Genomic DNA, 22,823 nt, shown 5'->3' on the forward strand with positions numbered 1-22,823 from the left:
CAATTTAATCCTCACATACCGTGCGTTGAACCAAATCAAGAGATTCAAATTGATTTTGGAGATCCATTTTTGCTGAAAAGGGTAATGAAATTTACTTCTTAGCAGCTATCGGCCGTTTTTCTATATACCCTTTTGCATTTATTTATGACAAGGCTAACGGACCAAATGTTCTAAAATTTTCGGACATGTATATTGAAAATCACGGAATTCCACGATCTACTCGACTGGACCAAGCAAAATGTTTGGTTGGCAATGAAGTAAAGACCTTTTGTAACAAAAACAATATCGACATAATTGAAACTCCAGTGAACAATCATAGTGCTATTGGACTGGTAAAAATGCTTAATCAAACGATTAAAAATAGACTTGCATGTATTAAAGATGAAAAATCGTCTGCTAACGCTTTTCATGTAAAATATGCATTAAAGATAATAATACACCAATTGCAAATATGTAAACAAAAAACAACAAAGATCTCGCCTTTCGAAGCACACTTTGGACGAAAGCCTAATATCCCGCTGAGCGTGATATCTACAACGCCTAAATTGTCAAATTTCACATATGAAAACATTGTAAACTACTAATTAGATGAAGAAACAGTGATGCCGGAAGAAATCCTTCCAGATGACAAGTGGCTGAACGGATACCGCAGTGACATTGAGGTTTAAGTTGGGACGTCACGAGCGACGCAAGAGGCGAAAGCAAGAGAACGGGCCAGCACGTACGGCGAATCAGGTTTCCTGCGAACGAAGGCCACTTGCCCAATTCCTCTCAAAGAACGAGCGTTGGAACTCAACTTAGCCCGGAAAAACCATGGAAAGTGACGATCAAAGAAAAATGTGGAGGATTATTTGAAGTACTCGCACCTGCTTCACATATACTGAAAATTAGCCAGACAACTTCCACAATCAAAGAACCCGGAAACCGTGTGGAAACGGTCAGGAACAGCGATATTGCAAAATTCGGGACGCAATTGGAGCGGAAAACCGCCTTAAAGGCGTACGTGGATCGCAGGGGACCAAGATCGGGAGAAAAACTTGCGGAGGAACTAATTCAGATTCACGTGAAAGAGTTCACAAGGAAACAAAAGGGGGATAAGGAATTCAAACATTTTAAGCGTGATCCGGGCAGCGGGGTATCCTCCTCAAAGTCGAACATTTCACGCGCGATGCGAGGACGAGTCCCCAAAATTCCGAATTTTCTCGCTATCCGAAATCAGCAGCCAGAAGCCAGCACAGTTTCGCATAGCGAGCAGCCAACAACTTCCTCCGCAAATACATCTGCCGCAGCGAAACGACCACAAAGATCATCAGACCGCAATCGGCGAAGCCCATCTTACTACGGCTTTGATAGCCCATCTCCTGACCCAACAATCGCAACGCCACCCAAACGACCTCGACGAGCGGGTGACGTTCAAAATTACCAGCCCCCACCCGAGTACATTGTGGAAACGGTTCAAAATTTTGCGGAACAACAGCCTGCAGAGACCAATATCTCCCCAGTAATTGGAGAGGTTTCGCCACTCGCTACGCGAGATCCTTCTCTTCTCGAAATCGATACCCCAACGCTAGCCCATTCAATGACTGTGTTTGAAGACGAAGGACACATTTTGAACAAATGGGACAATTAGAAACTGAGTTTCTCAAAAACTGTTAACTAAGACACTTATAATTTAATAGTATTTATTTTTTAGCTATGATAACCAGTACATATATTGTTATTATTTATTTAACCGGGGACCAAGTACTAATTTGTAAATATTGTTATTAATTTTATACATTCGAAAACTGTTATGGTAACAATTTTCTTTGTTGATGTAAGGGGTATGTGATACCCAAGGATATCATCCTTAGTAATTTATTGGGTGCAGTTTATATTTCATACGATGTCTTAAATTAGTTCTTTTATTTGCCCTTCATAAACTGTTCATTACTTGTTCATTTAGTACCTCGTGATCTGTTTGTCATTTCCTTCTTGATTTGCCGCTTCGTGATCAGACATGTATGATCACGCCATCACGATTTGGTGATTAACATTTTATTCATTCTCTTAACTTCGCAATTCAAATTCAGCGAGTAAACGTTGAATACTCAAGTCAGGATCCCGCTCCGCGAATCACAGTTTAAACAAATCTAAGCGCACCCGCTTCGCGAATAGCTACTCTAAATAAATAGAGTACGACAACCCCCAAATAAAAACGGAGGTTGGAACAATAAAAGATCTTGAAGATAACCTTTTTCTTGTTTTTACAGTATGGTGGAGAAATAACATACACCCGTCTATTTCTAGATGGCTAATTCATCTAGTCTGTCATGGCTTTTCACGGATACAGTCTTTTATTTGGCGAACGCAAAGGAACCCGAAGTAAAAGTAAGCCGACAGAAAAGCAAGGCGAAAGTTATGTAATAGTTACGTAATCTATCAGAAAAAATACATTGTTAGTCGTTACAATCAATACTTCGCGTAGTATTATAGTGCATAATGTATTCCATTGCACCAAACAAACAAATATATGTCAATTTTTAGACATCTAGTGGGTACGGGCCTCAGCGGACCGCTGTCCATGGCCATGACTCTCATCCGCTGAGGGATGTAATCCGGAAACCACGGGCTGGTAATCTGGAAACCCACCGGCCCGCCAGGGGCAACTTAAAATACGAGTATCCCAAAATTTTTCGGCTTACTTAACCTCATTTTCAAAATTCGGCTTGCTTTCCTATCGGCTGGCTTGACCACCACCCTTTTATTTATCTTATCTTTGATTGTCTTTCATCTAGTCGTCACAGGCTCATTGTATTGCTTTTTTGCCGAGATAATGTGTCATTGGCTAACCTATCATGACCTCTTTCGTTTCAGTTCAACTTGGCCACTTTGAAGCAATTCAATATTTTTGCAAATATTGTCCAATTAAGATGCTAAACAAGTCAATAATTGCTATCAAAGAGTAATCCACTCGTAAAGCAAACGTGCAGCGTTTGAACTTCACCTTGAATACAAAAGATGGCATGCTAAATTTAAAACCGCTACCTTTGTTCGATCTGTCAAATTGGATGTCATTTAATGAATTTCCAAGTATTGTGATAAAATTGATTTTTAAAAAATTTGCTGACGCGACTTTGTTTACAGTTTTCATTATAGAATAATCAGCATTCTTCGAAATTATTATTGGTTTATTGTATAGCAAATACTTGTTGGGTATTTACGAAACAAATACGAAGGCTGACAAAATGGCCAAAACGGAAACTACAGCCAGTTTGACCACCAGTTTTGGGAAAGGAGGTCACGTGGTTGTATCCTGCGAGAACCGCAGATTGGTGGAAACAGATGAAAATGAAAGTCTCGATTTGACAATCAGTAGATTCAGAAGGAAATTTGTTGTCTTTCTCTGCTCTTGTATTCTTATAATGGAGGGAATCAACCTGTCCTTACCAGGACCCTTTTTTCCAGATGTAGCCAATAAAAAAGGTGGGAGTATTCTCAAGGCTTTCTATATTTGCAGTTATTAGGCTATGTTTTGCTGGCCCCTATCATTTTCGTTTTGATTTCTCTTCTTTTTCGCCGATTCATCCGTTTTTGAAGACCCGATTGAGTGTGTCAGAATTTCAATCATCTCGCGTCAACACAAAAGAGAAATATCTTTTTTTAGGAGACCAATGAACAAAAATTTCTGGCTCATAGCTGACAGGGTTCTAATTTAAGTCGACAGTCCACTAATTCTGTTTGTCGACTGTCCACTAAAACATTCTCATTGTGTAACATATTTAATCTCCAAAAATTAGCAAATATTCTGCAAGATTCTTGCCTATTTTGTTCAACTAGCAAAGATCTCCATTTTTGGGCGAGTTAATATGAATGTTTGGCGCAATCCCCTTATTGCTTGGGCGGTAATTGATCAAGGTAGTTTATATTGATCGTGGCAGTCATTCTTCAGGAAATCAAGGTGCCATCTTTAAATTGGAAGGATTGTTTTTGCATCTCGTGCCTCTTATACAAAGCGACTGAAGCGGTGACAATACATCTGCAGAACTGTTAATGGTTGATTTTTGAACTGATTTTCTAATAGTGAGTGTTTAAGTAGAGCTCTGAAAACAAAGTAAAAAACAATCTATGGCTTTGCACTGATCTTGCTTTAAAACAATCCAAAAACCATAGTCCCAGATGTAAAATTTTGTGTAAAAAAGAAAGCACTGCGGCTCATTGTTTTTCTGCATTTTTGTTTCTAACAACAGAACGTGTAAATTTAATGTAGTTTTCTTCTCTTTGGACGTCACTTACCACCCTGCTGACATTCGAAAGTGGGCTATTAGTTAGGATCTGATACTTTGGTGCCACTTTGATTTTTTGTTTTCTCTAAATCTTACCTAATTTTAATCATCGAGGAGTTAGTCAATATCTTGCAGGGGGTACGTTTCTACCACAATTGCAATACTGTTTTGCCGCACTTCCACAGAGTAGTTCCTATTATACTATGATGCGATTTTATTTTTTTGATAGCAACACCTCTTGCAAGAGCAAAACATGGCTATATTTTTGCCTTTTTTACCATTTTAATTTGAAATTATCAATCTGAGGCCTTCTTATGCAATTAGTTGACAGTCAGTTTTTCTTTCGTTTTTTTAAATTGTCACGCTGTTAATGTGTATCTTAGAAAACATTAACAATTGTAATTGATGTGCTCTATGATTTTGTACCTTTTGTATCTTAATGACTACATTTTCATTATTGCTTTTACTCAATGTGTGTGTGGTCCGAGTTAAAACATTGTTTTGTCAAATTTTCTGTCTATATGTCAATATGCAATTATTAGTGATCCCAAGGATAGTCAAGTGGTCCTCAATATCACTCGAATTGCACATTTTGGGTTTAATCAGTTAACATTTGTGCCAGTAAATACTATCTATGGTTTTGATCATCACAAAATAACAAAGATTGGACATTTCGTTGGTCTGAGGCATGAATGGTGATTTTTATAACAATATAGCAAACATGGGCTTGATGAATGAAACAATAAATAAAAAAAAATTATCAACAATTTGACCATAGTTTGATATCATTTTCTTAGGGCATTTTTGATTTGAAAGTTTTCAAAAATGTTTGATGCTCCAATTAATAAAAAACATTCCAATGGGTAACATATTATTTCAGCTCCAATATTTAGCAATAATTCTGCTAGATTATTGCTCAATTCTTTCGACTTGCAAAAAATCTCCCTTTCTGGGCGAGCTATTATGAATGTTGGGCGCAATACCCTTCTCGCTTGGGAGGCAATTGATCAAGGTAAACCTTAATGATTATGGCAGTCAATCTGTCAATCTTCAAGAAAGGAGGGCGCCATCTTCAAATTTGAAAGATCGTCTTTTGCGTCTCAACTCGTAAAAAGGTGATGTTCTAAGGATTGACGCTAATAAAGCGAGCAATATCTTGATTAACAGCCTTAAAAGGAATCCTAGACACAGCAACTAAAACATTGTTTTGTCAAAATTTTTACTTTTATTTAATTGTTTGATCATGAGTAATCCATTGGTTGGTCAAGTTGGTTAGTATCAATCGAATTGCAAATTTTGGGCTTTATGCGTTAACATTTGAGCCAGCAAATACTATCCGTGGTCTCAATCATCACAATGTAACAAAAAGTGGACATTTGTTTTGAGGCATCGTAAAACAGTTGAATGTAAAAAATGGTGATTTTTTTAACAACATAGCAAACATGGGCTTGGGATGAATGAAAAGAAAAAAAGGAAAATTTATTAATAATTTAACCGTAGTTTGATATCATTTTTAAGCCAATTCTGATTTGAATGTTTTCAAAAAAATGTTTGATGCACTTGAAATGTTCGGAATAATAACTTGATGGATTTCAAGTGGACATTGTGCAAGTCCATGTTCAAATTCTGGCATTTACGGTAATTATCCGCTAAACAATTCTTGAAATTGTGAATGCATGTATATCGACACTATATTTGTCTGTTGGTTTGCTTCCAGATGAGAAAGTTTTGCCTCTTATCTGTGGGAGCACAGGCAATTGAGAAAGAGTCATAGTCGTTTAAATATAGTGGTATGTTCACAGGTCTCACTCAAACCCAGATCGGAATCGTTATCGGTGCCATCGACATCGCAAATTTATGTTTCTCCTTCGTAGTGGCAAGTTTACTATCCTCCCAGACACTCAAATTTTTCTTCTGTGCCAGCACAATCTGGTCAGGTGTAACAATGGGCACATTCGGAATTCTAGAAGATTCCCCAGACGGCACGGTATACTTCGTCTCTTGTTTGGCTTCTCGTCTCTTGAATGGATTCGGGGCTGCAATGTTGTACAGTACTGCAATGCCGATTGCTGTCCAAATGTTCCCAAAGAAAGCAGGAGTTATGACAAGTATCATTCAAACGTCATTTGGATTTGGGCTGTGTTTGGGACCCCCTGTTGGCAGTTTATTGCTTCCTGTTGCAGGATACAAAGGGAATTGTTTCTTTTTAATACTGATTCATTGATTGCTACCGATTATTCCCCTAATAAGTTTGTGGTCTGTGTACTCCTTTGAGAACTTTTGAGACTCTCCTCCATCCTCTCACCACACCCACACCCACACCCGCACTTGAAATTTAACGTAATGAAGTTTAACCAGCCCCCCCCCCCCCCCCCCAAAAAAAAAAATTAACGTTATGATTGCAAAAAACAACAAAAATGGGAAATATTAAAGGTCAAAATGGCATGATAGTTAAGGTCAAAATGACATGATTTGAACTGCTTGGCAATGTTCTCATATTTTACTCGGAAACAGTTCCTTGCAAGGGCCCTTTCTTTCCGTGGCTGTAATCGAAGTAGTTATTTTTGCACTTAGTTACACATTTGTTCCTTCAAAAGGTGCCAAAATGAAAGAGAAACTCCGATATTCGGATTACTTCAAGTTTCTGAGCAAGTTCTCAACAATGAGCATTGTCATACCGTCTATTGTAGTTTTTGCTGTCGCGGGAATGCGAGACAGTGCCTACTCGCCTTATTTTGAAGAAGAGCTCGGCTTAAGCACCGAAACAATCGGGTATATTTTCATAGCTAACTCTGTATCATATTTCATCACTGGTCCAACTGTGGGAGTTTTGGTCGAAATGGGTTATGGCTCTTTCGTCAGTTTATTTTCAGTTCTGGCAGCTCCATTCTTAGTTTTCGGGTTATACTTGCCCAAATTTTTCCCAGCCTTACGATCAGTTCCATGGTATTTGGTAATGTTATTTGCGAATGGGTTTACGATAGCGACGATGTTGAATCCGACTTGCTTAGTCCTGGAAAAGACTGCAATTAGGCAAGGATTCACCAACGTCGAGCAAGTGAAGATGCTGGTCGCTTCTAGCTACAATTTATGCACCTCATCAGGTTTATCTTTTGGAGCTTTCGTCATAGGGGGGTACATCAACGATCACATTGGCTTTTATGACATGTCGCTTGTCTTCGCAGTTTTACTGTTCCTGACGTCTATTTGGTACACTATATTTTTAGTAAAGAACAATCTGGTGGGCAAAGTCTTTTATGACTCGAATGCAAACCAGAGTTCGGCAGAATTGAACGATATCAGAATGCAAACTAAAACAGCAGGAGAAATGAGTTCAGTTGAAAACGGCACTTGTATCGATGATATTAAAACATCTTCAATTGCATCAATGTTTATTTCTAGCATGACCAGAACTCAAGCAATCGCTCCATGAATTATTTATTATTTTGGAAACCACTGACTTCAACCATCAAAAGCTTTTGTTTTTTGTTGGTTCTGTTCACCCTAAACAAGAAAAACCTTTCATTACAAGAGTGCCGAAGTAAACTTACTTTTACATAAAGTGGCTGCGACTTCTTGCAGACCAAATAAAAGGATTAAGCATGTACTTCATGTTTTACAATGTATTAGGATACAAAATTAAAACCAGAAATAAAGGTGATCACTCGAGTGAACTTTTAATGTTTGATTTGTTCTTTCAGTATCGTTGGCTTATTCGGCAGACCAACATATTAAAACTCTATTTAGCATAGTAAAACTTCATTTTTGATAAGAAAAAATTATCTAAAAAACCTGCAGTGCAGTATTTTGACCAATTTTAGTGCCCGTATCTAGCGCTCAGAGAACATCAGTACTGATTCACAACAATTTCAGAGAAATCTTGATTTCCAGTACTTATTCAGAACGATTTCAGAATAAATTTTGTACGGATTCTAAATCAGAGCAAAATTCAGAACCTGAATCAGAATGAAAATCAGTAATTTTTGTCAACACTGCAGTTTTTATTAATTATGTTTTGGAGAAAAATGCCAACAACTTTAGCCAAAAAACAAGGAAGCTCTGAAAACTGCGTACGCACATAATGTTTCGTTCCCGCTCATCCACATTCTTGACTTTATTGGCTACCAAATGATGTACAGATAGAAAATTTTCAAAAACACAAATCGTTCAGTAAACCACTATTGGAATGTGATAAGGCCACGCTAAAGTGTCGATCAAACTTGTTGTTAATAGGACTACTGGAAAAGACAACAATAAAATCAAATAACAAATATTAATTAGGACCAAAACTCGATGTCTATATTTTTGAAAAATCATAACAAAATCAAAGTAGCATCAGATAAACACAAACAAAGAAACTTATTCTTCAATAGAAAAGATATGGGTCTTGTCCCTAACGCGACTTGGTAACAGGCCGGCAAGAAGAGCAAAATTGTGCGAAGTTCAGAAATAAGCTTCTATTCTTAAAAGCAATTGCTTTTAAATTAATTTTATTAATAGATATTAACTGAAATCACTACGATCTTCAATTATATCTCCATAGGAAGCAATTAAGACCTATCATTATCCCATGTACGTCATACGACTTCAAAAAGGAGGACAAATACCGGCAAAATTAACCTTTGTGCCAAAATGGCAGTGAAGCCGTTGAAACCATAAACTTGTCACTAAGAGCAATAAAAATGTTCAATTGCGCAATACTTCAACGCCAATGGGACATACACTTACGTAGTATTTTAATACGAAAACAAAAGTCCTTTAAATTGCACAAATATATAAAAATTTCCAAGATTTTATGAAATTTTGCAGTAACAGTAGTAAAAAACCGTGAAACAATTGGTTGAAACTATAACCGTTCTTAAGAAAATTAATGTTTATTACAAAGGTTGTGACTATTCTTAAAGAGACTGAGCGACAAATCGATCAAAAAACAATTTAAAAAATGGTGAAGCTCAAAAATCGAAACATTCTTTTGAAAACAATTTTTTTTCAAAAAACATATTAGACTTATGGTTTCAACAAAAAGAGACCAACTAAGTTGCAGCACCTCAGAAAGCCAATTGGGCCTTTTATTTTTGGTTCTAAGTCACGCGACTGCAAAATAACAAACCCAGGCAGATGCCGAAACTTCACCAAAATTTTAACGACACCACAGTATTGAAGATACTATAATTTTAAGACGATATTTGCAAGATCATTAAATCATCACATACGCTTCATCTGAACCTTAACTGGTCTTCGTTATAAAAAGCACTACGTAAAACTGACAACAATAAGGAAACCCAAAAATAGATCAGTTTAGAAATCTCGAAAATTTCTTATAAAACTTAATGGTCCAAGCCGACAGCCACATTCAAAACTCATAACCAACCAGGAAATTAACATTTGAATCAACAAAAATAATTCAGATTTCTTTTTAGCAGGAGTGAGTTACATGGTGAAAAAATCAAAGCAAAAAAAGAAACATTTGAAAAAGTCTTTTTAAAGAAAAAAGGTAGTATGAAAATCATTTATAAATAGCTTTATACTGAATGGTTTAAATAGGTTGTTATTCGTCTGGGCAAACAAATCAGATCTATTTTCATAAGTTATATGTTGAACAACAATCAAAAAAGACAAATTTACGCAGATAAATTCGATAAGGTTTACAAGAAAACTCTGTCGCCAGCCAAATGCACAAACTTTTCAACAAAAACAATTAACAAATTCATATACGCCTTCTTTCAATCCTGTTCTTTTCCCCAACTAAGCTTTGCTTCAAGTGGGTTTGTCATTCTGTGATATATCGAAAATGAAACAAAAACTCGTAGTGTCAAAACCAAGAATCCATTAGTGAAATATAAATCCGCTACATATATTATTTTAATAGCTCACAGGAAATGGTTTGTGCTCGTTTTTACTGAAACTAAGCCCGAAGCAGAGAGAAAGAGAGAAATAGGAGAAAATATTGGCAAAGTACAAAAATTGTCTTAAAAAAATTTAATCGATTTCATAAGAGACATTAGATAACAACTGAAAGCAATGTCTGGTTTAGTTAAACCTCCTGAGAAGCCATTTAGATCATTGAATGCAATGACTAAGTCATTGGAAGGCGAAAATAATAAAAAATGAATGTATAACATAAGGAATCTACAAATTTTTCCAAAAGCTATTGGTCAGAGCCATAAAACCACTAGCTTTATTCTCACACCGTAATATATGGTCGTTGCGCCTCATTTTCTGTAAAAGTTTTTGTCAATAAATGAGCCATGATTTGGAATTCTTGTCAGGAACTTGCATGAAAAACTATAAATTTCGAAGTATTTTATTAAAAATATTCGCCGCCCATTAAAATCTTAAAAGTTTTTACCGTAAGGTTGTTTCTGATATCAAGATCACCCCTGATTTTGCTGTGTGGGTACAAAAACACTCAATAGTTCAAATGGTTGCAGAAATAGATCATTTTTTAAAATAGATTAAAAAATAGATAACAAACAATAAATACGACCAAACTCGATGTTTATGTTTTTAAGAAGTCATAACAAAATCAAATTTGCATCAGATAAAGCCTAAACCAAAAGGTTTACCAATATTTCACTAGAATCTATTTGGGTCCTGTCCTTAATGCAACTGGCTAACAGCTCGACAAAAAGAGCAAGAACTCCTGAGGTTCAGAGATACGCTTCTATTTTTAAAAACACTTGTTTTCAATTTAAATTTTATTATTAGATTTTAACTGAAATTAGTACGATCTTCATATATCTCCATAGGAAGCAATTAAGACCGGTCATTATTAGGTGTACGTCATATGACTACAAAAAACTTGACAAATACCGGCAAAAATAACCTTTGCGCAGAAATGGCAGTGAAGCCGTTATAAATATAAAGTTGTCTCTAGAGCTATAACAATGTTCAATTGCGAAATACCTCAAAGCCAATGCGACCTACTTTTAACGTGATATTTTAAAAAGAAAACAAAGGTCCTCTAAAATGTAAAAAAATATAAAAATCTCAAAGGTTTTATGAAATTTTGCAGTAACAGTAGTAGCAAAGTCGTGAAACAATTGGTTGAAACTAAAACCGTTCTTAAAAAAATTATTTTTTATTACAAACGGGTTGTGGCCGGTCGTTAAAAAGACTAAGCTACGAATCAACCAAAAGATTATTTAAAAAATTAATGAAGCTCAAAAATCGAAAGTTGCTTTTGAAAGAAATTTTTTTTCAAAAGTGATAACAGACATAAGATTTCAACAAAGACAGACCAATTAAGTTGCAATACATTGGCAATGCACAAGTCAATTGGGCCTTTCATTAATGAGACTAAGTCCCGAGGCTACAAAATAACAGGAACTGCAAATTGTCACTTGTTCTTCATCTCAACCGCAACGGTTCTGCCTTAATAAAAAGCAGTACGTAGAATTGACAACAATGAAAACTCAAAAAATGAAATTTATAGAAATCTCAATTTTTTTTGAAATTAATTGGTCCAAGCCAACAGTCAAAACAGATAACCAACTAAAAAAATAGTTTTTGAATCAACAAAACTAATTGAGACTTCTCATTAGCAAGATTGAGTACCATGGTGAAAAAAAAATCAAAGCAGAAAGGAAACAGTTGAAAAACTCTTTTTAAAAAAATTATATGAAAGTCATTTTTAAATAGCTATATACTGAAAGGTTTAAATAGGTTTTTACGCGTCCAGGGAAACAATTAAGATCTGTTTTTATCTGTTATATGTCGTACAACAACCAAAAAAGACAAATATACGCAGATAAATTTGATAAGTTTTACAAGAAAACTCTGTCTCAAGCCAAATGCACAATCTGTTCAACAATAACAATTAACAAATTCAGATACGCCTTTTTTCAACCCTGTTCTTTTCCTCAACTAAGCTTTGCTTCAATTGGGCTCGTCAATTCTGTGATAATTCGAAAACGAAACAAAATGAACTTGTAGTATCAAAACCAACAATCCATTAGTTAAATATAAATCCGTCACAGATATTAATTTATTAGCTCACAAGAAATGGTTTGTGCTCGTTTTTACTGAAACTAAGCACGAAGCTGAGAGAAATAGGAGCAAATATTGGCAAAGTACAAAAATTTTCGCAAAAAACAATTAATTTCGATGTCATCACAGACATTAGATAGAAACTGAAAGCAATGTCTGATTCAGTTATACCTGCTGAGAAAGCATTTGGATCGCTGAGTTGGGTAATCAAGTCATTGGAAGGCGAAAAATATAAAAAATGAATGCAAAACATAAAAAATCTAAAAATTTTTACGAAAACAATTGGTCAGAGCCATAAAAACCTCGAGCTATACTCTCAGACCGTAATATATGGTCGATGGGCATCATTTTTTGTGTATAGTTTTTGTCACAAATTGAGCCCTGATTCCAAAATTCTTGTCAGGAAATTGCATAAAAAACTATAAAGGCGGGAGCATTTTATAAAAAAAAAGTTTGCCCCGCATTAAAATCTAAGAAATTCATTACCGTAAGGTCCATGTTGAGATCAGATCAGGCCTTTTCGTTTAATTATCAAGAAAATATTTTCAAAATCTGACAAAACTAAAATTTCAGAAGACTCTTAAAGACAGCGGGAATGCAACTAGCTCTCTTTTTGAGCTTAAGATGAATATGACTGCAGTTTTAGGGTGTCTACTTCCAGCAAATTCAGAGAAAGTGGGCTAAAAAAGGATATTTGTTCCCATTTTTGACGAAAAATTCGGAATTTCGAACAATTTAGCATAAATTTATCCAAAAAGCTCAAATCGAACAATTCAGCGACCCCTCTCTATCTTCAAAGATTAGATCAATAACATTACCGTTAAAAATTTCAACATATTTTAGCAAAATTAAAGAAAATTTGCACAAAAATAAGGAAAATGTGAAAAAAGAACTGAATATCGCCTATTATTCACAAAATTCAAACGAGTCAGCTTTTAAAAAGTATGAATATATTAGCATAGTCACAGTGAATTGTGTTTTCTTTTCTGCTCTATCTGTTCAGTGCATTAAAGGGCAGTGAAACTCCCAAAAACTATTCACTCTTTTGTCAAGGTAAATATCTTAATTTGTCACTTAATATTTCAGAGCAAACAAAAATTCACTAGCAATGTCATTTCACAACAATGTTATTTTGTTGTCATTTACATAATTCATTCCTAGCTAAACGCATCCGTTCGTTAGTTGATTCTGATTTACCTGAATTATAGATTTACCAAATATTTTTGTGCAATTTCTATTAGTTTCTCCGCCACTAAGTAATTGAAACTTTGCAATCACAATTTGAGCCAAAACAAACCTAAAAAGCTTAATGGCTCAACATACCTAGAACACTTCATATCCAGAAAATCAAGTTAACCGAGAGGACTTGAATTCATTATCGTTTGACCGTTAACCAAAAACAGTTGTAGATAAATAACAAACAAATTTGAGCAGATTTTGTACAGATACGCGACTACAAAACTTTGAGAAGATAGACTGACAATGAAGAATACGAAAGTAGTGGCCAACCTTGAGACTAGTTTCGGGAAAGTGGACCATGCAGTTGCTGTGAGTGAGTCAGACAGACTGATAGAGCCAGAAGTTGTCTTGGGAAAATTTACCCGACGCTTTGTTGTAGTTCTATGCGCTCTTACCCTTATCCTCGAAGGTGTCAACCTTTCATTGCCTGGGCCTTTTTTCCCTGACGAAGCCAAAGATAAAGGTAACATTTAGGTCTTGTTATTTTCTAGCCCGTAAAATATATTGCTTGGTGTCAAGAAAAGGCGTTTGTTTGGTTGTTTTTTGAGTAAATTATGATATTGTAGATGAGAAATCTTCTGTTTTTAAACATATGAAATTGCTCGCGTCCTTGTTTTTCTAGCCGAAAACAAAAACGGAAGATAAACCTATCGATAACTTCTTGGGTCCTAACACTGAACAAACCAACGCTGTATGACTTTTGAAATCAAACATAGCGAACATTTCTTGAAAATTAGTGGTTGTTTCCATGGTCTTCTCTGATGTACTCCTAAACCGCAAAAAGTAAACAGAATGTTTGACTGCGCCTCCAGTTGTGTCAAACTATTTACTCAATTAATTTGGCTACTTTTGCTAATTGTTTATGTTTGCTATTAGAGTACCACTGATAGTTTTATGTTTTTTTCGTGAATTCTAAAGTTTTCTATTTCTGAAGTTCTGAGTACAAACTGTACATTTCACTGTTAATGTCTTTTTCAATATCTTCTCACTATCTTATTTTAGCAGGCTCTGATCATCACTGTTCTAGTGAAAAAAAAGGAAAAATTTTGCCCAATTATCTTTTGGGTTAGTTTAATTGCCGTAGACATCTCTATTGTCTTTTAATGCCAAAACACATCTCAGACACATCTAACTGGTTTTCTTCCCCTACCCAGACCCAAGTGCCATAGTAAATCAGTGCTGATTCATCATATTCCATTAGTAAAACGTGAAATCAGTACTGAATCATAGTGTTCCATGGGTAAAGTTACCTTGCATTATGTACAGACCAAACGCGCAATCAGTTTTTTAAAGAATCATGGAGATCTTAAACGTAGTTTTTTTTCAATAATCTTCTATGAATTCACTGTAATTCAGCGAAAACCTGAACAAAACGAGAGAGCTTGTGGGGTAACCCGAAGAAAACAATGGTACGTTTTCTTTGGGTTCATATGATTGTGTTTCAAGTCAGTCTCTTCTTTTCAATTAAATCTTGAGATCAGATTGGCATTGTGATTTGTCCAAGTTGTTTTTTGTCAGACTGATCAGATCAAAATCAGCAAACAAGTAATTATTTTCAGAATAAATGCAGAGAAAAAGGCAAAATGTTCAGAATAAATGCAGCGAAAAAATTATTATTTTTATAACAAATTCAGAATTTTACTATCAATTTTATTATGAAATGTCTAATAAGTGCCATGATCAGATCAGTGTTCATGGTAAAAACAATAATGGAATTGATTCAGAACTGAAATGATATGACACAAGACATAAATCCGGGTAGACAATAGAGAGGAATATTGTTGGCTTTGGAAAAAGTGTTTTGTATATAGCCTTTTAAGATCTAAACTATTTGGAGGAAATATCAAGCATTTCAAAACAGAAATGATTTGCCCAATAAGTGGCCAATTTGAGGGTCAAAATTTTTACTTGTTATCGAAATATTTTACCTTGAAATTTTTGTTAACTAAAAGTGGGGTCAATAGAATTAATTTTTTAAGGTCGATGTTACACGGTTCATTCACTGCAATGAAATTTCCGTTTTGGAAAAGTTTAACGATCATAAAATTCGTCTTATTTGTGGACCAAATCTGTTGGCGGAAACCTCAAAATTAATTAGCTGAACAAGAGTAATTGAAATAACCGAATTCTGTCGTGTTTCGGTCGTGAGCAAGGCAAACTAAAGAATTGTTTGATTAAGTTAATTTTGTTCTCTTTTAAGCAAGAAAGAAAGTGAAAAAAGTTTTGCATAGTGACTGTTGTTGTTTTCTTTATGTTCTAAAAAACAGAATTCGTTAACAGAACCCACAAAAGGTAAAAAATAACGAAAATTTTTAAGTTTATGAATTAAATTTATGCAAGAAGGTTTTTCTCTTGATTTTCTCCCGTCTTTGCCAAATCCGAAAAAGTTTTAAGCAAAGAATTTTCCATTGATGAATTTGTACATTTTTGGGGTGATGATAAGTTCTCTGAAACATGATGCTTTCTGTGGAACAACCGGAAAATAAACTGCTGTAAAGCGAAATTTAATTTTAGGGAAAACACTAGATGTAGAGCTAATTATTATTTAAGAATACTTCAATTAAGCTGAAAAGTTTGGCAATGAACTTTTAAAGTTAAGCCTTTGTGAAACATCAGCGCCTGGGGGAATTCAAGGCGGTTTTGAGCACTCTTCCCGAAAAGGTAGAAAACAGCTGAACCCTCTTCTTGAAAAGTATCTTAAGGAAGTTGACAGGTGAAGATACTGTTTCAGGTCTGACGCAAACTCAAATTGGATTTGTGGTTGGATGTCTGGACATAGCCAACATTTGCTTTTCATTCGTTGTTGCCAGCACTGTCAATTCCAAGAACATAAAGTTCTTCTACTCCACTGGTATGTTGTGGTCGAGTGTCACTGTTGCAGCTTTCGGAATTCTTGGCGATGCGCCAGATGGAACAGTTTACTTTGTTTCGTGTCTTATTTGTCGAATTTTCAACGGAATTGGGGCTGCAATGTTGTACAGCACCGCTATGCCAGTTGCGATTCAAATGTACCCCGAGGAGGCTGGAATTATAACCACAATTATCCAGACTTCTCTCGGACTTGGGTTATGCTTAGGCCCCCCGGTTGGTAGTTTACTATTGCCACTAGGGGGCTACAAGACACCGTTTTTAACAGTGGCTGTTATTGAATTAATTGTTTTCCTACTTGGTTGTGTGTTTGTACCGTCACGTGGAGCAAAAGCCAAAGCAAAGATCCGAGGCACAGATTACGTTCGGTTTTTGAGCAGATTTTCTTCTCTTTCTGTCATTATACCAGCTGCCACTATTTTCTGCGTTGCCGGAATCCGAGATACCGCTTATTCTCTGTACTTCGAGAACAATTTGGGTCTGTCTTCGGAAACAGTCGGCTACATTTTCATTGCTAACTCCGCGTCTTTTTTCATAACGGGTCCAATAGTTGGTGTTCTCGTCGAAATGGGTCTAGGGCCTTATGTGGGACTTATTTCGCTAACTGTTGCGCCCTTAGCATCGTTTGGGTTCTTTCTGCCCAAACTGGTACCAGCTCTTGAACAGATAGTTTGGGGTTTGTTAATTCTGTTTGCTAACGGATTCACATTGGCGACCCTTATGAACCCAATGTACTTAGTGCTGGAAAAAGTCGCCATAAAGCAGGGTTATACAAATATGCAACAAATCAAAACTATTGTAGCGTCCAGCTACAACTTGATTGCATCTGGCGGTCGGACCTTTGGATCTTTTGTGATCGGTGGATACCTTAATGACCAAATCGGATTCTACAACATGAGTATCACATACGCAGTGCTCTTAACTGCCACTTGGCTTTGGTTCCTTCTTTTTATGATAAAAAATCGATTTATCAGAAGAATGTATTATGACAAAAACTTTGGAGCGAGTGATCTTGAAGATAAAGGCAAGATCAGACTCGATACGACAACTGAAGGTGAGAAAAGTGACGATTCAATTGATGCCGATGACGATAAAATGGTGACTCATTCTATTGCTGCCATGTTTTTGTCTAGTATGAGCCGATCAGATTACATCGGAAAGTAGCTAATGAATTGGAGATAAAACAATCGCAATGAATATGCAAGTTTATTGTTCGACATATCAACGTTTTTATGGTTATTAACTTGAGCCTATTTTGATAATATTTATTGTTCCAATCCATTTCTTTTGCGGCGGGCAGGGGGGTATATATTATGCCCCAGGAACTTTTTTGTGAAGACATTTGTGACCGATCGACATCATTTTGCCCAGAGAAATAAAAGAAGGTATCAATAAAAAACTTTTCAAAAACTGAATCCTTTTGTTCAATATCCAATTATTTCAGATTAAAACACGGATCAATTTTTTTGTGTTCAATCTTTCCTTGACATTTATGTTATACATTTTTTAAATTGTGTGCGTTGCGTGTATGTATGTATGTGTGTGTGTGTTCATGTGTGTGTGTGTATGTGTGTGTGTGTTCATGTGTGTGTGTGTGTGTTTGTGTGAGGGGGTTTATTTGTTTGGCGAAGAGGCTCGGGAATGTGCGTTTGCAGCGTTTGCGCATAATGATACGATCAAACAAGTCCGCTTTCTTGGCTCATACTTTACAAAAAGAATTATGCAGAGGAATTTTTTTATCGAAACATTAAATAGATCAATTTATAGAACAAATTATTTGATGACTCTATAAAAATAACTGACTGTTTTACAAGTAGAGTTCATTTTTGTACGAACCTTTTTAACTGGCTACTAAATAAGACACTTTCAAAATTTGACATAAAATTTTTTCGCCAAACATTTGAAACTATTTTTTAGAAGTTTTTGTTACTTTCTTCAACAATTTGGAAAAGCCGTGCTGAATTTGGAAACTAATACTCAACAGGTTGCCCAATTGTTGTTTAGTTACGAGTTTTTTTTTAGCTCTGAGAATGCGAAACGTTTTATCATTTGAATATTATAATATCAAAGCTCTTCAGATGAACATTAGTTTTCTGTTGAATTTTATGAACTAATTCAGAATTTTTTTCTGAAATCAACTTTTAGAGCAGAATTTGAGCAAAGTTCAGATAAAATTATACGTGTTACTAACAAAAAGAGCATTTGATTCAGTTTTTGAGAGTTGTTTTGTTTTTCATATTTTTCAAATCATGCCGTGCTTTGTTTTTGCAATTTCAATTGAAAATTGAAATTTTTGCAAGGTTATAACGAAATAGCTCTGACGGAAAATTTTTAAAACATACCTTGTTTTTAAGCTGGGCTTCATTTTTACTTTACATTTAAACCTATGATGTGCCTAAATATCAATTAGATAAAGTGAACTAAAGTTCTTTTTTCAATAGATAAATTAAAACTTAAAGCTCTAACCTAAATAGGATTTTGAGGAGATTCGGAAAACGTATTTTTAATGCCGCTCATATAAAAAAATTATAAATGTTTCCTGAGATTTTTTTTCAAAAAAATTTTTTCAGGTTATTTCATCAAGAGCAGCTGAATAAGAACAAGAATAACTGAAAAGCTGAAAAGCTGAAAAGGGTGAATGAAAGTCGGAAAATTTTCATAAACTGAGGAAATATTAGGAACCAAATGAGGCTAAAAATCTGCTACTTTCTGTATCGCACTTTGCCAGACAACAGCAAGTGTATTCATGAGAGAGAAATTTTTGTCAAAATAGAGAAAAAATTTAATTGAGTCTTACTGAAAAAAAAAACAAAACAAAAATTGTTTCAACCGATCAAAATGTAAGCTTAATATCTTCTCGAAAAATGAAACTCACGGAAATAAAATCTAGGACAACCAAAAACGACACATGAGTGAGTGTTGATCTGTGCTGAAACCAAAACTGTGTAGGGCATGTCTAGATGCAGCACATTATCACTAGAATTGAATGCAGGTCTGCAATTTGTCCTAGTCTCAATCAAAACATGATTATCACTGCAATTGGATTTACTTGATTTTTTAAATCAGTTATTATTTCTTGTATCAGAAACCAATAAAAAAATTTCATAAGACTGTTGCCAAAAGTTTTTAATATTTTTGCAGTTCAAATTTCTGTACAAATCCTTTGATAAAATGTAAATGACACTTTCATATCTGGCAAAAAAATCACAAGCAGAAAATTCATTATGCCGCAAGTCTGCAGAAGTGATGAACTGCATTGGTCAAATTGTTGCCGATTTTCAATTGCCTGCACACCAAAGAAAACTTAAATTACATTTACCTACAAAACACCTGAAATTACCTGAATTGTTCAGGTAATTTTGCTTTACCTTAACTTGCTTCAAAATTTTCCTTAAAATTAACTAAAGGGTTAAGGGCGCACTACCTTATACTTTACCGTAAAATAACTTAATTTTTTCCGACTTAACTTTGCTTCAGACAATTTTAATTTTTAAAAACCGCAACATTTTGTTTGGTAATTTTACTAAAAATATGCAATTATGCACTGCAGAAAGTTACACAAAAATTTAGGGTTAATTTACCCAAACTTTATTTAGTGTATGTCTCAGAATCTGATGTCTAACATAAAGAACGTCTACCGGTACCAAATCTAACCGCTAAAAACATTAAAATCGACTGCCGTTTCAAATAAAGTGGTTGCAGATTTACAGACTAATTAGAAGGGGAAAGTAAACGTACGTGTTGTCCCTTCTATTACCTATTAAAAAATGGGAAATCTATATAAAAAAGAATAAATAGACTCAAAAGTTCAGAACTCTTAGATGGCTTTAAAGAAAATTCAATTCACATTTTTTTGTTCTTATTTGTTCACATAGAGCAAAGTATGATATACCAAGTCTTCCTAATTATTTATATTAATTGGTTTTGGATGTTTTCCGTTGTTGCTACTATTGGTTTTATGCCCCTAATTTGGATCACGAGCCTTTTTAATAGTAAATCATTGTGTTTTAATATGGCACAAGAGTTCGAAATTTCACGCACTAATTTGGGGGCACAGGGTGAAAAGTTTCTTGGTTTCTTCAACTGTCATTAAATCCAGTTCAATGCGAATCACACAATTTCGATGGTATGATTAGAAAAGTCCTGAAGAGATGGGGAACCGCTGTTGATGCCGCATTGATCTATACTGATTCTTTTTTACCTCTTAGCCCTGTCTCAACTCTGCTTTGCAAACGTATAAAATCTTATATGCAAGATAATTGTGCAAGAAAATTTCAGAACTTGAATTTTGACTGCTTAATGGACCAAATTTTTTAATTCAGAGCTGCTCAAGGTTGACTCTTTAATCGTTAAAATCTCAGAGTCTTGCTGGAAATTTTGTTCTAACTTATTTAGAGGAGTAAAAAAAGTTTAACATTAGTTACTGGATAGCGCACAAAAATTTAGCAAAAAAATTTTGCGGAAAGATTTTGAATTTTCACATTTTTTTTTGTAAAATGGTAGCCACGCTTACGATATAATATGCCCCAGTGAGTGCAATGAATTCTAAGAATCCACTCTCGAACGATTCATTATCTGCAATAAGCTTATTCTAATTTGACCTGCTAATAATTTTACTGACATTTCATTTGTTCATACTTGTTCATACATTTCATACTGTTCATTTGTATCTTATTTGCAAACTAGAGCTAGTCTAAAAACAGTCAAACTTAGGTATTAGTTGTGCAATTATCCGATGAGTCTCAGACAACTGCTTATGCTATGAACAATAAGGCACTAGTTTCCAAGCTGTCGCTGAAATCCTTCTCCAACTTTTATAATCCTGCATTAATTCCTTCCTTATAGCCCCAAACTTTCCTAGTCCAGGTGCTCCTTTCTGATCGGTCACATACAAATAACCAGCCACGATAAAATCGTAGCTTGTTTTTATGCGCGTTCGATTTAACTCGTATTTGAACAGACTTCAGATCGATTTTCTAGACTTGCTCTTCTTTTCCTGTTTTACACACGCACAGCCGTATCATTTTCTGCAATGATTAACACTCTGCTCGTTTTCCATACTTGCTACTTTTTACCTGGTTTAAATTAAAACATCGCGATCCATATTGTTCGGTAAAGTTTTAAATTCCCCACTAATTAACTTCTGTGTTTCTGATCACTAACTGTTTCCGTCTATTGAAAAAGAAACAAGAGACTGGAGAATTCTATTGCAGTTCAAAGAAATTCGAGATCCTAAGCGGAATATTCATATATTAGAGCGTTAAAGCAACCTTTTTTTTTTAAATTCAGAGGTGACTGTGCTTTTCTTTATGCAACCTGGTTCTACTGAATCCTATTAATCAAGTGTTAAAAATGAGAGTAAAGTTTTCCAAAAGCACTTTTTAGTCTCAGTGCTGATTTTTTCAATGGCATCGGCGGAACTTTTTGATGCTTTGGTTTAATTTTTGCTGCTATTTATGTACTTTGTTTGGTTGTTTCTCTCGTTTTCTGATGTACAATTGTTTCCAATTTTTCTTTCATGTTACTTGTTATAGGTGTTTGTAATATAGCCTATTGCGTGCTCGAAGACGTTCTCGGAGCAAGTCTTTCTACTGAGCCTCGCGCTCTCCTGGTCTTCTCTCGGGTTCCTGTGCTTCTCCTCTGCAAGGGAGCAGCATCACTACTCCTGTTGGCTACTGGACAAGGAAGAAGAGGAGAGTTGCAGCGAGAAGATTGAATTCAATTCTTCTTCCCGAGAGGGTAGATGAAGAGAGGATCAAGTCCGTTGTCGAAGCTCCAAAAGTCCGAAACAACTGATTTTGAATTTCTCAGAGTCTTTTTATGCTACTTTTTCATGTGCCTTAAATTAGCCAATCAAAAGCATTCACTTTGAACTCTGCTTCTTTTCTTTTGGTTCAATGAGAACCACACAATTCAATGAGAACCACACAACCATATTTCCAGTAAATTCCTTTTTAATAAATTGCACATATGTGTTCCTACTAAATGAAAGGTATGAAATTGGTACTTCATTAAAAATTGTAATATAATATGCTTTATGATGATATCAATCAACTGAGCCTCGCCGCTTCATTGCTGAATTTTGTAACTAATTTCAACCTAATATTTTTGCTATTCGGTAAATGCTTATTTATTTTGTTTGGTTTATTAATTTTGACGATATGGTGGATCTTGGATGAACTACGAATAGAGGCAATCAACAGAGCAACAATTCAACAAGATCACTGGGTCAGAAAAGAAACGAAGCTTAAAACATAATTTTAGTTTGCATGTAAATATATTTTATTCATATCTGTTAATGAATTCATCTGATTAAAATTTATTCCCTTAGTCAAGCAATTAGCGCTTGGCTAGGACTTATTTCTTTTGCTGTAAGCATTTGAGGCTATGCAACAATTATTTTAGTCCTAAGTTGCGTCTGTTTTCCGATACTACAGAGTTATAGGATTTCAAAGATCTTTT

At 35.1% G+C, this 22,823-nt stretch overlaps 2 protein-coding genes across 2 annotated transcripts; both read left to right on the forward strand.

Moving 5' to 3' along the window:
• Positions 1-3,017: 3,017 nt before the first annotated feature.
• On the forward strand, positions 3,018-7,743 carry LOC142349985 (MFS-type transporter SLC18B1-like). Its single transcript, XM_075401865.1, has 3 exons — positions 3,018-3,465; positions 6,068-6,463; positions 6,791-7,743. The coding sequence occupies exons 1-3, from the start codon at positions 3,228-3,230 to the stop codon at positions 7,696-7,698; spliced, it is 1,542 nt and encodes a 513-aa protein (XP_075257980.1). The 5' UTR covers positions 3,018-3,227; the 3' UTR covers positions 7,699-7,743.
• A 5,685-nt stretch (positions 7,744-13,428) lies between these two features.
• On the forward strand, positions 13,429-17,642 carry LOC142349992 (MFS-type transporter SLC18B1-like). Its single transcript, XM_075401877.1, has 2 exons — positions 13,429-13,956; positions 16,225-17,642. Exons 1-2 carry the CDS (start codon positions 13,737-13,739, stop codon positions 17,523-17,525), a joined length of 1,521 nt encoding a protein of 506 aa, XP_075257992.1. The 5' UTR covers positions 13,429-13,736; the 3' UTR covers positions 17,526-17,642.
• The last annotated feature ends 5,181 nt before the right edge of the window (positions 17,643-22,823 follow it).

Source organism: Convolutriloba macropyga, chromosome 1, assembly GCF_964194025.1.
Source record: "Convolutriloba macropyga chromosome 1, txConMacr16.3, whole genome shotgun sequence".
In the NCBI taxonomy this organism is placed as follows: domain Eukaryota; kingdom Metazoa; phylum Xenacoelomorpha; order Acoela; family Convolutidae; genus Convolutriloba; species Convolutriloba macropyga.